At 46.0% G+C, this 15612-nt stretch overlaps 1 protein-coding gene across 1 annotated transcript in view; it reads right to left on the bottom strand.

Moving 5' to 3' along the window:
- Positions 1–3178: 3178 nt before the first annotated feature.
- Positions 3179–15612, bottom strand: part of CIB1 (calcium and integrin binding 1) — a 40217-nt gene continuing 27783 nt past the window's right edge. The window contains exons 6-7 of the mRNA XM_030189670.1: positions 12019–12107; positions 3179–4368 (exon numbers count right to left, since the gene is read on the bottom strand). Coding sequence (XP_030045530.1) covers positions 4347–4368; positions 12019–12107 — 111 coding nt within the window. The 3' untranslated portion in view covers positions 3179–4346. The remainder of the gene's footprint in view (positions 4369–12018; positions 12108–15612) is intronic.

Genomic DNA, 15612 nt, shown 5'->3' with positions numbered 1-15612 from the left:
TTTTAGCTTGTTTTTCCAAAACATCATCTGCATTAGACAATGACATGGAGATGGGGGACAAAGTTTGTCCCCATCCCCACGGATTCTGTTCCTACCTCAAACCCCGTGTCATTCTCTAGTCTGAATTCCAACTTTACATAGGATGTGTTCGGATTAACAGGTTTGCTTTTGTTTTTCACTGGTTTGGTGATTTTTTTTTTCTTTTTTTAATGTGAAAAGCATTCCAGATAAAGTTCAGAGCCACAGAATAAACCAACCACAAGCAATACATTCACCTACAAGATAACTCATCTATATAAATAATTCTCACCTGGAATATTCTGAAGCTCACTCTGTGGGAGGGAAACAATGAAGCCCTGCAGTGCTGGTAGGCTAGGCTGTCAGCAACACTCACTCTCACTCATACACCACTCACTGTCAGTCATAGACCCACCCTCAGCCATGCCCCATCCGCACATAATTCGCATCCCCAACATTCTAAATGAAGCCACCACCGGAAGTTGAGGCGTCAAGATATCCGCTTTGCCCATGAGTTTGCCCCGCCCTCGCGTCACTACGTGATGACGACGAGGGCGGAGCACTGTGTTACGGCCCAATGGACCCCCCTTCCGCAACCCTGTCGACCCCCTTGCGTGGTGAAAACCGTCCCCCGCCGCCGTCCAGTACCTGTGCTGACGGGGGACCCCAACCCCCCGTCACCCGAACTCCTGTGCTGGCCTTCGCCGCGTTGCTTCTTCAATGATCTTCGGTTCAAGTTCCTCTGCGTGCGTCTGACGTCAGATGCACGCACAGGAACTTGAACACAAAATCATTGAAGAAGCAACGCCACGAAGGTCAGCACAGGACTTCGGCTGACGGGGGTTGGGGTCCCCCATCAGCACAGGTACTGGACGGCGCCGGGGGACGTTTTGACAAGGGAGGGGGTCGACTGGGTCGCGGAAGGGAGGGGTGAAAATGGAGAGACGGCAGAGTCTGGAACAGCGAGGGAGGGTGGGGGATGGCCTTGCTAGCGCCTGTTTCCTTCCCTTTTGAAACGGGCATTTTTTACTAGTATATTCATAAACCACTCCCAGACTGAGAAGTCTACAATACCTACAACGATTTGTGCCTAAATAATGGCAGAACCAATGGAATATTCCCCTGCATGTTTCTACCAATGCAATGTCATTCTCACAAATGATGACACTGAGAGCAGTGTGTAGTAAGATGATTTTATTATCACCTGATCCAATAACATTATAAAATCAAACATTACAAAGTGATATAAAACATCTGATGCATTGAACACGCATGCAAAAAAACTTTCATATCTTTTTAAGCAAAACATTTTGGGAGATTTACACAAACTCTTTTCAAACATTGCAGTCTTTCACATTGCACAACTTAAAACTCATGGCTATGCATCTTTGTAACTGATGTAATCTCAATTATCTATTAAAATATATGGAGACGTAAAGCATTAGCCACGCAATCTTTTTTTGATTTATTGCATTTCATATTTGGCTACAACAGGCAGCCAGAACAAGACCTGCTGTAGCAGTTAACTGCTCAAAGCCTCCATTACGTACTTGAAAGACCCATCTCATTCACAGAACATATACCCAAAGAGGCTGCAGCAAACCAAAGTGTTTCAACTGTTCAGAAGGCACTATTGTGGTAAATTTGAGAAAATCAGGAACTAGACATGGCAAGAACAAAATTAGGGGGAAAAAGGAGAATCTTGACATACTGCAAATATTTTGACAAGCTTCTTTTTTTTACAAAATAGTTTATTTGAAAGAAAATCTTTGACATACAGGAAAGGTTTAACATTATTAGCAATAAAGTTATAAATGATTATCAGATCAGATAACTTGATGTCCAGTAGAATAGAAATTGTACAAAATCTCACGGTGTCATGAAAATGCCCATAATCAAGAAGCTTAGAAAATCACACCCCTCCAGGTTCATTGCTCTGTAAGATGCAGGAACGGTGCTGAGAAGGACTAAACTGGCCTTCTCGCCACCCATTCTTTATTCAGCCTTGTTTTTTCTTGTTCTTCTCAAGCTCAAAAATCATAATCCAGTTTTTTATAATCCTTAAAAAAAACTTGTCAATAAAAAATTGCAAGGATTGCACACATAGATCATTTGAAATTCCAGTTACATTATTGTAAAGCCATTATTCAACCGTAATACTTTTCCAAATTCAAAAGCACTTTGATAAGGCAGTTTCATTAATAACGTATTCACGATTGGAAAGGTGTACCCAGGAAGTACACTGCATTTCCAAATGTGTTCTTTGCAGTGGGTTGACAGTTTCCAAAGTGTTTGCGTCTCACCACGATGGGGAAGGGAGAGAGGTGCAAGTATGAGATAGAGGCACTGACATGGGTGGTTCATTCTGTGAAAGGGAGGCTCTACCTAGTGAAGTGAAAAATCAGAGACATTGTGCTCATAGGGCTTTAAAAAGGACAAGGATAGAAACAATTTCTAATGCAAGCCACCAACCAGCACTTGTGAAAAGGACACTTACAAATGCAAAATCTTTATTTTTTTTTGTACAGTGATGAGACGACCATAAAGTGCTCTCTAAGAAATCAGACTGGAAGATAATTCTGCTTCCTCCAGATTACCCTCATTGCTACAGTTTTTCCTCTCAATTTATACATTTGGAAAGAGGCATAGATAGTGGCGTTCCTAGGGGGGGTGGTAGGTGCGGTCCGCCCCGGGTGCACGCCGCTGGGGGGGGGGGGGGGGGGGGGCCGCGCGTGCCTGTCCTCGGTTGTTCCATGCTTCTTCTCTGCCCCGGAACAGGTTACTTCCTGTTCCGGGGCAGAGAAGAAGCATGGAACAACGGAGGTCAGGCGCGCGTGGCACCCCCCCCCCCCTCAGCGGCGTGCACCCGGGGGGGTTCCTTCGCGGGGGTGTCCTTTCGCCGGGGGTGGGGGCCCGCGCTGCATCCAGGGGGGGGCACTGCACCCGGGGGGCGGGGCGCATCGGCGATCCGCCCCGGGTGTCAGCCCCCCCTAGGAACGCCACTGGGCATAGAGATGCATTTTGTTCAGGACACGATAGGAGGTTCATTATACATTTAGGAAGCTCTAAGGCAGAACAAGAGAGTAGGAAGTGATTGTGTCTCTTTTCTGTCCAACTTTGTGCTGAAGGTATGAAGAAGTCACTGATATGTTTTTTTTTTAAAGTAAAAAAATAGAACGAGGCATCAAAACTTCCACAAATATATTCAGCAATACAAAAAGTAGATGAAGTGTCAGCTGATGGTGCATTTTTTCTTTATAACAAATCTCAAAAGCTTCTGTTCAAAAATTGGGTAAAGAAAAGGAAAAAGAGAAAAATATCATGAAGTGGTCTTTCAAGGAGGGAACAAATTAATTTACCCCCAAAAACATTTTATAGCAAGTTGCGTCCTTAAACGGGAGGCACCCTAATCATCGGGGGTGTGCTTTTACGGCCCAACCGGCAGCGCGAGGAGCAAGAAACGAAGGGCAAGCTGTGTATCCAGGGGTTTCCTATGAGTTATGAAATTGGCAACAGAAGTAAATGCGATTTATGAGATGTAATGCAAAGTGCTTGGCTGCGACCATAATAAATTCCAAATTCGACAAAGAAGCAGCTGGTCCTGTGTCTTCTTTTGGTGGTAAAAGGAGAGTGGACGAATGAGCAGTGCCGAATGCCCCAGTTGTTATAATTTCACACTACCACCACCAATCTTTTCATCCAAACTGTGCAGAAAGGCTTTTGTTTCTATTTCCTTTCATTCTTGCATGGCATCAATGAAAGAACCCGGATATCTAACCAGCAGAACGTATCAGGGAAAAATCTCCCGCTGATGTCCAATGTTTCTCTTCATCAGATTCAGAGGAGAGAAAGGTTCAGCTAATTTCAACCATGCAGACACATACATACATTTCACAAAGAACAACCTCTCAGATGCACAGTTTCTATGAAAAATATCATTCTTTTTTTACCCATTTTACCCAACATTTTAATAGCAGCTTTGAGATTTGCTATAAAGGACAACTGACCCATCACCTGATGTTACAACTACTCACCTCTTTGTACCGATTAAAGCCAAAGCATGTTTGCTCTCAGATCCATAGAGCTATGCAGCATTTACCTAATTACCTTCCATATTTTCAAGAAGGAGGAAGACTTCTAATAAACGGAGATACAAAAGTCGTTGGAAGAATGATTTTCAACTGAGTATATTCAAGTAATGCATGGAAGGAAAACAAAATCCAGAGTGCAGATTCAGAAAGCCGGTTGAAGTTGAGGCAGGATTTCTGATGTGTTCATTCAGACAGACCGAGGCAGAAGATGAATGCCAGAAGATGAGATGCATTCCATCACAACACAATCTTGAAAGAACTAAAAACAAAAACATCACATAGTAACATAGTAGATGACGGCAGAAAAAGACCTGCACGGTCCATCCAGTCTGCCCAACAAGATAACTCATGTGTGCTACTTTTTGTGTATACCCTACTTTGATTTGTACCTGTGCTCTTCAGGGCACAGACCGTATAAGTCTGCCCAGCACTATCCCCGCCTCCCAACCACCAGCCCCGCCTCCCAACCACTGGCTCTGGCACAGACCGTATAAATCTGCCCAGCTCTATCCTCGCCTCCCAACCACCAGCTCTGGCACAGACCGTACAAGTCTGCCCAGCACTATCCCCACCTCCCAACCACCAGTCCCGCTTCCCTACACCGGCTCTGGCACAGACCGTATAAGTCATTCCCAGCCCTATCCCCGCCTCCCAACCACCAACCCCGCCTCCCACCACCAGCTCTGTCACAGACCGTATAAGTCTGCCCAGCACTATCCCCGCCTCCCAACCACCAGCCCCGCCTCCCACCACCGGCTCTGTCACAGACCGTGTAAGTCTGTCCAGCACTATCCCCGCCTCCCAACCACCAGCCCCGCCTCCCAACCACCGGCTCTGGCACAGACCGTATAAGTCTGCCCAGCACTATCCCCGCCTCCCAACCACCAGTCCCACCTCCCACCACCGGCTCTGGCACAGACCATATAAGTCTGCCCAGCACTACTACTACTACTATTTAGCATTTCTATAGTGCTACAAGGCATACGCAGCGCTGCACAAACATAGAAGAAAGAGTCCCTGCTCAAAGAGCTTACAATCTAATAGACAAAAAATAAATAAAGTAAGCAAATCAAATCAATTAATGTGAACGGGAAGGAAGAGAGGAGGGTAGGTGGAGGCGAGTGGTTACGAGTCAAAAGCAATGTTAAAGAGGTGGGCTTTCAGTCTAGATTTAAAGGTGGCCAAGGATGGGGCAAGACGTAGGGGCTCAGGAAGTTTATTCCAGGCGTAGGGTGCAGCGAGAGAGAAGGCGCGAAGTCTGGAGTTGGCAGTAGTGGAGAAGGGAACAGATAAGAAGGATTTATCCATGGAGCGGAGTGCACGGGAAGGGGTGTAGGGAAGGACGAGTGTGGAGAGATACTGGGGAGCAGCAGAGTGAGTACATTTATAGGTTAGTAGAAGAAGTTTGAACAGGATGCGAAAACGGATAGGGAGCCAGTGAAGGCTCTTGAGGAGAGGGGTAGTATGAGTAAAGCGACCCTGGCGGAAGATGAGACAGGCAGCAGAGTTTTGAACCGACTGGAGAGGGGAGAGGTGACTAAGTGGGAGGCCAGCAAGAAGCAGATTGCAGTAGTCTAAACGAGAGGTGACAAGGGTGTGGATGAGGGTTTTGGTAGAGTGCTCGGAAAGAAAGGGGCGGATTTTACGGATATTGTAAAGAAAGAAACGACAGGTCTTGGCGGTCTGCTGGATATGAGCAGAGAAGGAGAGAGAAGAGTCAAAGATGACCCCAAGGTTTCGAGCTGAGGAGACAGGGAGAATGAGAGAGCCATCAACAGAAATAGAAAACGGGGGGAGCGGGGAGGTGGGTTTGGGGGGGAAGATGAGAAGCTCGGTTTTGGTCACATTTAATTTCAGGTGGCGTTGAGACATCCAGGCAGCAATGTCAGACAAGCACGCTGAAACTTTGGTTTGGATGCAAGGTGAGATATCAGGGGTAGAAAGGTAGATTTGGGAGTCATCAGCATAGAGATGGTAGGAAAAGCCATGGGATGAGATTAATGAACCAAGGGAAGAAGTGTAGATAGAAAACAGGAGGGGACCAAGAACAGAACCCTGAGGTACGCCGACAGGCAGAGGGATAGAAGTAGAAGAGGATCCACCAGAGTGAACACTAAAGGTGCGGAGGGAGAGGTAGGAAGAGAACCAGGAAAGGACAGAGCCCTGGAATCCAAGTGAGGACAGGGTATCGAGAAGTATGCTGTGATCGACAGTGTCAAAAGCAGCGGAAAGATCAAGAAGAATGAGGATGGAATATTGACCTCTGGATTTAGCCAGTAATAGGTCATTGGAGACTTTAGTAAGCACAGTTTCAGTTGAGTGGAGAGGGCGAAAACCAGATTGTAATGGGTCAAGAATAGCATGTGAGGAGAGAAAATCAAGGCAGCGGCGGTGAACAGCACGCTCAAGTAATTTGGAGAGAAAAGGAAGGAGGGAGATGGGTCGGTAATTAGAGGGACAAGTAGGGTCAAGTGAAGGCTTCTTAAGGAGAGGTGTGACCACAGCATGTTTAAAGGCAGCAGGGACAGTCGCAGTGGAAAGTGACAGGTTGAGAATGTGACAGATAAAAGGAATAAGAGTAGGAGAGATGGCAGTAAGAAGGTGGGTGGGAATAGGATCAGAGGAACAGGTGGTACATTTTGAGGAAGAAAGGAGAAGTGTAGTTTCCTCAATAGTAATTTCAGGAAAGGAGGAAAGGGAATGAGGGGAAGGAGAGAGAGGGGAACGGACTAGTGGAGGGAGAGCTGGTGAGGTAGAGAAAGCAAGGTTTATCTTTTGAACCTTGTTGTGAAAGAATTCAGCAAGGGTCTGAGGAGATAATGAAGGGGGAGTTGGGGGAGGGGGCACCTTGAGGAGAGAGTTCAATGTGGTGAAGAGAAGTCGAGGATTAGAGCCAAGAGAGTTGGTCAGTTGGATATAATAATCCTGTTTGGCACGTAAAAGAGCAGATTGGAAGGAGGTCAGCATGAACTTAAAGTGTAAGAAATCAGCAAGGGCTCGAGATTTCCGCCAGAGGCGTTCGGCGGAGCGGGTACAGGAACGTAGGTAGCGGATATTAGAAGTCAGCCAAGGTTGGGGTTTTGTACGCCTTACAGGGCGGGTCATCAAAGGTGCAAGAGTGTCTAAGGCAGAGGATAGAGTATTGTTATAAGAAGAAACAGCCTCGTTGACAGATGTGGATGGTGCCACAGTAGAGAGGAGGTTCGAAACATGGGAGGATAGAGATGAAGGGTCAATATCATGCAGATTCCTAGATAAATTAGATATAATAGGACGGGACTGGGAGGGAGGAGATTTAAGTGTGAAAGTTATAAGATGGTGATCAGAGAGGGGAAGATCAGAGGCAAGGAAACTAGAGGGTGAACAGTTGGAGGAGAAGATGAGATCAAGACAGTGACCATTTTGATGAGTGGGGGAGGTGGAGCATAGTTGGAGATTAAAGGAGGACGTTAAAGCGAGTAACTTGGAAATATAGGAGTTGGAAGGATCATTAGCAGGAATATTAAAGTCACCAAGGATGAGAGAGGGGGAGGAAGGATCATGGAAGAAGGCAAGCCAGGCATCAAAGTCACTGAGAAAGGATGAAAGGGACTCCCACCACCGGCTCTGTCACAGACCGTATGTCTGCCCAGCACTATCCCCGCCTCCCAACCACCGGCTCTGGCACAGACCGTATAAGTCTGCCCAGCACTATCCCCACCTCCCACCACTGGCTCTGGCACAGACTGTATAAGTCTGCCCAGCACAATCCCCGCCTCCCAACCACCAGCCCCGCCTCCCACCACCGGCTCTGGCACAGACCGTATAAGTCTGCCCAGCAATTGTACCATACCATAAACTCACTAACTTCCAGGAGTTACACAACAAGAGCCTACCTAGGAAAAGGCAGCATCGTAAACGCTGCTGTTGCATCACAATCTGTTTGATTTTACAGCCTAAAAACGTCCCAACAGGCCCAGCTCTCTGTCTGTGCTCCCTAAAACATAGGTAGAGCTCTGGAAGGATCAACACAAGAGATGAGTTCTGCTATGCTACTTAACCAAGAACCACACTGTTATTTAGATATCAGCTCTTTCTGGGAGTTTATCCCCTGCAAAATGAGCCAGATCTACCAGACATATTCCCCAGAGATCTAAACTGGGCAAGAATACTGAAATATTGCAAATATTTGGCAGCTTCAAATCCATTACACAGCTTCACACACCTGGCCCTGCAGGACAAATTTAGCAAAGTTTGGTCCTGTGCAAAAATAATTCCCGTTTTCCATTAGCATTTGGCCACTAAAAATATTTGGATATATTCACTGATAAAACTGGAGCATTTCTTTCATCAATCCTCTTATTTTTCTTTGCTGGGTACATTAACCAATCTACTTACAAGTGAATAGGCCTCTTGATGGTCTCTTACCCAATGCAGATAACTTATCAAACATCTCATTCTTTGGTAAATCAGTCCTCCAGGGCTGGAGCAGCAAAAAAGACATTATGCTATTCAATTATTCTGAGGGCATAATGGTTGCCTAGTTACGATGACTTTCTCCATCCAAGTTAACGAAGACGTTCTGCCAGACCACCTCCTCCTCAGGTCATATGTCAGGCTGTTCAACTCCCAGCAAAGCTGAGCTAGGAGGTGGCGGTGGAAATATTAAAGTGAAGACACCCTGCACAAGAGACCCTGACGGTGCATTTTGTTGTGTTGCACTGTTAGCATTTAACAGGAGTCCTGAGATATCCCCTGGGTAAGAAGTGGGTGGGTATATAGCATGACAACCTTCTTGTGTCATTCATCTGACCTGTACACAATGAAGAGGCCCTGCTGTTAACAAAGAGCATCACACAAAAGTGCCCTTTAACTGCTCTGTTTCTTTTACTATGCCCAAAGATATATAGTAACATAGTAGATGACGGCAGAAAAAGACCTGCACGGTCCATCCAGTCTGCCCAACAAGATAAACTCATATGTGCTACTTTTTGTGTATACCTTACCTTGATTTGTACCTGTCCTTTTCAGGGCACAGACCGTATAAGTCTGCCCAGCACTATCCCTGCCTCCCAACCACCAGCCCCGCCTCCCAACCACCGGCTCTGGCACAGACCGTATAAGTCTGCCCAGCAACTATCCCCGCCTCCCAACCACCAGCCCCACCTCCCAACCACCGGCTCTGGCACAGACCGTATAAGTCTGCCCAGCACTATCCCCGCCTTCCAACCACCAGTCCCGCCTCCCAACCACCGGCTCTGGCACAGACCGTATAAGTCTGCCCAGCACTATCCCTGCCTCCCAACCACCAGCCCCGCCTCCCACCACCGGCTCTGGCACAGACCGTATAAGTCTGCCCAGCACTATCCCTGCCTCCCAACCACCAGCCCCGCCTCCCACCACCGGCTCTGGCACAGACCGTATAAGTCTGCCCAGCACTATCCCTGCCTCCCAACCACCAGCCCCGCCTCCCACCACCGGCTCTGGCACAGACCGTATAAGTCTGCCCAGCACTATCCCCGCCTTCCAACCACCAGCCCCCGCCTCCCACCACCGGTTCTGGCACAGACCTTATCTTAGGGTTTAAACTGTGACACTGCCATTACGACCAATACCAGAGTCTCAGGCAAGCAGTGAAACAAAACAGAAACTACGTGAATAGACATTAACAACTGAAGAGTTGTTACAGGGAAGTGGGATATGTAAGGTTCACAACCTTCATTCCTCCCTCCTCCCCCCCCCCCCAAAAAAAAATGGAAAGAACAGATACAAAAGGAACCTAACGAATAAAATCAGAACACAGCTGAGCAGGGATTTTCCAATTCATTCCCCAAGGACCCCAAAAAGGGTGCAACTTATTAGCCTGAAAACTCAACTTACCTGGCCTGTTTTTCAAATCCCACTCCAACAGAAACCACCAGCTGGTGCTGCAGCCTTAACACATTTCCATTCTAGTGAGCACTCATTCTCTCTGTGTTATTTTACTAAATAAACAAAGATGCCAGATGCAGTACTGATCTGATGAACTTCTGAAAACTAAGCAGCACAGGAAAACCTCATTCCCTACTCTGCCAATGCTAGTTCCATGCTGCCAGGGACCTAGGGATTGTCACTGCTGTCCAAAGCATAAAAACCAAAAGGGACATCACCCCGAGTACCTGAAGAATAGGATGATCCTCTACACACCTCCACACTAAGAGGGGCATAATCGAAAGGGACGCCCATGTTTTGCTAAGGACGTCCTCGCAAAACATCCCGGTGGAGGGGTGGGGAAACCCATATTATCGAAACAAGATGGACGTCCATCTTTCGTTTCCATAATACAGTCAGGGACGCCCAAATCTTTAAATTTAGGTGGCCCTTAGAGATGGTTGTCCCTAGACTTGGTCATTTCTGACTTTCAGTGATGATAATGGAAACCAAGGACGCCCATCTCAGAAACGACCAAATGCAAGCCCTTTGGTCGTGGGAGGAGCCAGCATTCATAGTGCACTGGTCCCCCTCATATGCCAGGACACCAACCGGGCAACCTAGGGGGCACTGCAGTGGACTTCACAAATTGCTCCCAGGTACATAGCTCCCTTACCTTGTGTGCTAGCCCCCCAAATCCCCCCCACAAACTGTACACCACTACCAAAGCCCTTACAGGTGAAGGGGGCACCTAGATGTGGGTACAGTGGGTTTGTGGTGGGTTTTGGAGGGCTCACATTTACCACTACAAGTGTAACAGGTAGGGGGAAGGGGGTGGGCCTGGGATCCGCCTGCCTGAAGTGCACTGCACCCACTAAAACTGCTCCAGGGACCTGCATACTGCTGTGATGGACCCGAGTATGACATTTGAGGCTGGCAAAAAAATATTTTTAAAGATTTATTTTAGGATGGGAGGGGGTGTGACCACTGGGGGAGTAAGGGGAGGTCATCCCCAATTCTCTCCAGTAGTCATCTGGTCAGTTCGGGCAACTTTTTGTGCCTTGGTCGTAAGAAAAACAGGACCAGGTAAAGTCGTCCAAGTGCTCGTCAGGGACGCCCTTTTTTTTCCATTATGGGTCAAGGACGTCCATGTGTTAGGCACGCCCAAGTCCCACCTTCATTACGCCTCCGACACGCCCCCGTGCACTTTGGTCATCCCCATGACAGAAAGCAGTTGGGGACGCCCAAAATCGGCTTTCGATTATACCGATTTGGGCGACCCTGTGAGAAGGACGCCCATCTTCCGATTTGTGTCAAAAGATGGGCATCCTTCTCTTTCGAAAATGAGCCTGTAAAGGTCCCCTCAAGGACTATCACTAACCACACCCTCTCCAAAAGACATTACACAAAGTGATACCCGCAAGCGAGCCTTCTCCAGAGTAGCCCCCACACTCTGGAATGCACTACCTAAGAGGCTCCGCTTAACACAAGAGAGACTACTTCAGGAAGCTGGTGAAAGCTTGGCTCTTCAACCAGGCCTTTAAAGGTAGAAGTAACTAACTTGTTAGTCTCACTCACACACACAAGGAGTGACACGGGCTGCACATACTGCAGCGGGACATGTTTATCCACTCCTACCCTAGCTGAAATAATATTAAACCATCTCTCTGACCTCATGTGCAATTTTCTTTAAATTAGTCACCTTACTTTCTAACTCCTCTTACACTCTTACCTATCTATATGTTCCATCTTTGCTTATACCCTACACTGTCAATTAAAATGTTCTATTACGTATTGTGTTGACATTATAAGTAGTATACTATACCATACTTTGTAATATTTGAGTATTTTTACTGCTGTAATTGTCTATTCCTAGTTTGATTTATTCTTACTGTACACCGCCTCGAGTGAATTCCTTCAAAAAGGCGGTAAATAAATACAAATAAATAAATATGCATAATTCAGAGAAACCCCCAAATTCCATTAGCATGCTGTGACAAGGGATATAGAAAACACATACCTGACAAAGTCAGGGGATCTGGAAATGACATGCTGAAACTCAGAGAGGTTTATGGTCCCATCCTTGTCGATATCCGATTCCTCCAGTATCTGTCCAGAAATACAAGCATTGGTAAACATACAGATCAAGAACTTCCTAGGCTCTCTACTGTGATCTGCTTTCTAACCAACGTGGAGGGTTAATTGTGTAACAGGTTGCCCAGGTTGGAATTACAAATAGGCATCTATGAGGTATTACCTAAAGGTCCCATCAAGCTCTCCAGTCAGAGTTACCCTCCGCTAATTCTTTCAGTTTCATTTTTTGTCAGAAGCGAACATGACATGGCCCCTTTCACTTGGAATTTGTTAGCTTTGGACATTAAAGCTGCAACCAAATGACTTAGCCTTTAGGGAGAGGTTGAAAACATAACTGTTTGGGCAGATGACAGATGTTTGGTTTTTTTATTTAGGTAACATTCATTGTGTTTTACTGATTTAATATACTTGCTTTATATCTTTTTCCTTGCTTTTTTAAAATGATGGTTGCATTAGGTTGTTATAAGTTACATTTATCATTTATTATTGTTGTTAGGTGTTTGATGAATGTATTAGTGTATTTTAAGTTTAATTTTTTAGTACTGTAGCCTGCCCTGGGTTGCTGCACTGGTTAAGTAGAATAGAAATGTCAAATTAAATTAAGACATATAGAGGCATATTTTCAAAGCACTTAGACTTACAAAGTTACATAGGGGCTCATTTTCGAAACAGAAAACATTTTAAAAAATGGCATAAAGCAGCAATTGGACATTTTTCTCTCCAAAACGTCCGACTCGGTATCTTCGAAACCCATTTTCCAGACTTTTTTCTATGCTGTTCGTCTGCAGTGCGTCCAAATCTGAAGGAGGCGTATTAAGGGCAGGACTTGGGCATTCCTAAGACAAAAACTAAGACGTTTTGAGCTAGACCTGTTTTAATAACGACTAAGCCACAAAAAGTGCCCTAAATGACCAGATGACCTCTGGAGGAATAACCTCCCCTTACTCCTCCAGTGGCAATGACCCCCTTCCACCCCCCAAAGATGTAAAAGAAATACATATCAGCCTCTATGACAGCCTCAGATGTTATAGCCATTCCTATTAGAGCAGCAAGCAGGTCCCTGGAGTAGCCTAGTGGTCGGTGGAGTACACTGTGAAGGGGACCCAGGCACATAATCCACTCTGTTACACTTGAGGTGGACAACGCCAGCCCCCCCCCCCCCAAAACCCACCAAAAACCTGCTGTACCCACATACAGGTGACACCTGCAGCCATAACGGAGGGAAATGGGACTTGATATACCGCCTTTCTGAGGTTTTTTGCAACTACATTCAAAGCGGTTTACATATATTCAGGTACTTATTTTGTACCAGGGGCAATGGAGGGTTAGGTTACTTGCCCAGAGTCACAAGGAGCTGCAGTGGGAATCAAACTCAGTTCCCCAGGATCAAAGTCCACTGCACTAACCACTAGGCTACTCCTCCACTAGCAACATTCCATCTAGAAGCTTGCCCTTGCCGCGCAGGCTTCTGTTTCTGTGAGTCTGACGTCCTGCACGTACGTGCAGGACGTCAGACTCACAGAAACAGAAGCCTGCGCAGCCGCGTTGCTGATCTGCAAGGGCAGGCTTCTACATGGAATGTTGCTAGTGGAATAGCAACATTCCATGTAGAATCTCCAATAGTAGCAACATTCCATGTAGAATGTCAAATAGTAGTAACAAAATCTCAATAGTAGCAACGTTCCATGTAGAATCTCAAATAGGGAAAGGGAAATGGGACTTGATATACTGCCTTTCTGAGGTTTTTTGCAACTACATTCAAAGCAGTTTACATAATTCAGGTACTTATTTTGTACCAGGGGCAATGGAGGGTTAAGTGACTTACCCAGAGTCACAAGGAGCTGCAGTGGGAATTGAACTCAGTTCCCCAGGATCAAAGTCCGCTGCACTAACCACTAGGCTACTATTATAGTGGCATATACTTGGGTAGAGTAGGTTTTTGGTGGGTTTTGACGAGCTCGCCATACAATATAAAGGAGGTAACGGTGAGATGTACATTTGGGAGTATGTGAAGTCCACTGCAGTGCCTCCTAGGGTGCCCCACTGCTCTGCTGGGATGTCTGTGTGGCCAGTCTACTAAGAATGCTGGCTCTTTCTACATCCCAATGGATTGATTTTGTGCATTTTTCACTTGGATGGGGTTTGCTTTTTTTTCAAAAATGGACCAAAAAGATAACACAGAGCACAAAAACATCTAGCAAGTGGCTATTTAAAAAAAAAAAATAGAAGTTTTGATATTTCAAAAATGGCTATATTTGCAATTCAGATTCTACCCGTTTTGAGCAAAACATCCAAAGTCAGACTTAGATGTCATATCGAAAATGCCCCTCATAGTAACCTATGTAACTTTGTAAGTCTAAGTGCTTTGAAAATGAGCCCTTAGATGTCTACATTTCTTTCTAAAATAGCCTCATGAAACCTGCACAATCTGGGCTAAAGTGCTTAGGAGCAGTTGTAAAATGTATGCAGGTGAAATACACATTTTTTTTTGTTACATTTGTACCCCGCGCTTTCCCACTCATGGCAGGCTCAATGCGGCTTACATGGGGCAATGGAGGGTTAAGTGACTTGCCCAGAGTCACAAGGAGCTGCCTGTGCCTGAAGTGGGAATTGAACTCAGCTCCTCAGGACCAAAGTCCACCACCCTAACCACTAGGCCACTCCTCCACTGTTGCTACTATTTGAGATTCTACATGGAATGTTGCTATTCCACTAGTGTAGAAGTCGGCCCTTGCAGATCACCAATGTGGCCGTGCAGGCTTCTGCTTCTGTGAGTCTGACGTCCTGCACGTACGTGCAGGACGTCAGACTCACAGAAACAGAAGCCTGCGCAGCCTTCTACATGGAATGTTGCTAGTGGAATAGCAACATTCCATGTAGAACCTCCAATAGTAGCAACATTCCATGTAGAATCTCCAATAGTAGCAACATTCCATGTAGAATCTCCAATAGTATCTATTTGATTTTTGTTACATTTGTACCCCACGCTTTTCCACTCATGGCAGGCTCAATGCAGCTTACATGGGGCAATGGAGGGTTAAGTGACTTGCCCAGAGTCACAAGGAGCTGCCTGTGCCTGAAGTGGGAATCAAACTCAGTTCCTCAGTTCCCCAGGACCAAAGTCCACCACCCTAACCACTAGGCCACTCCTCCACACAGTGTGATTTTAGAAATTACTAACGTACTTTGACACTGGTGCTCACTGCGCAAGTATAGGCTTTGTAACCAATGAGGTCATTTTATAACAAGCTATTAACCTGTAAAAAAAATTGTTGATAAAGCCACTACGCAGATAATGTTATTACTTCTGCCCTGCATGAAATTCAGAACACCTCCAACTAAAATATCAGTATTTTTTTTTTTAACCTGGAATGACAAAACAAAAAAAGCACAACCCCATCCAAAACAAAAATCAAAACTGCAAAGATCTCCAGCTGTCAAAGATGCACATAGGGAGGACATGAATTATTTATTTCATCCAAAATCTCTGTCAGCACTGTCAACTTGTGGCTCTCGACAA

This window comes from Microcaecilia unicolor, chromosome 1 (genome assembly GCF_901765095.1).
Source record: "Microcaecilia unicolor chromosome 1, aMicUni1.1, whole genome shotgun sequence".
Lineage (NCBI taxonomy): Eukaryota > Metazoa > Chordata > Amphibia > Gymnophiona > Siphonopidae > Microcaecilia > Microcaecilia unicolor.
This window is presented reverse-complemented; position numbering and strand designations above follow the sequence as displayed.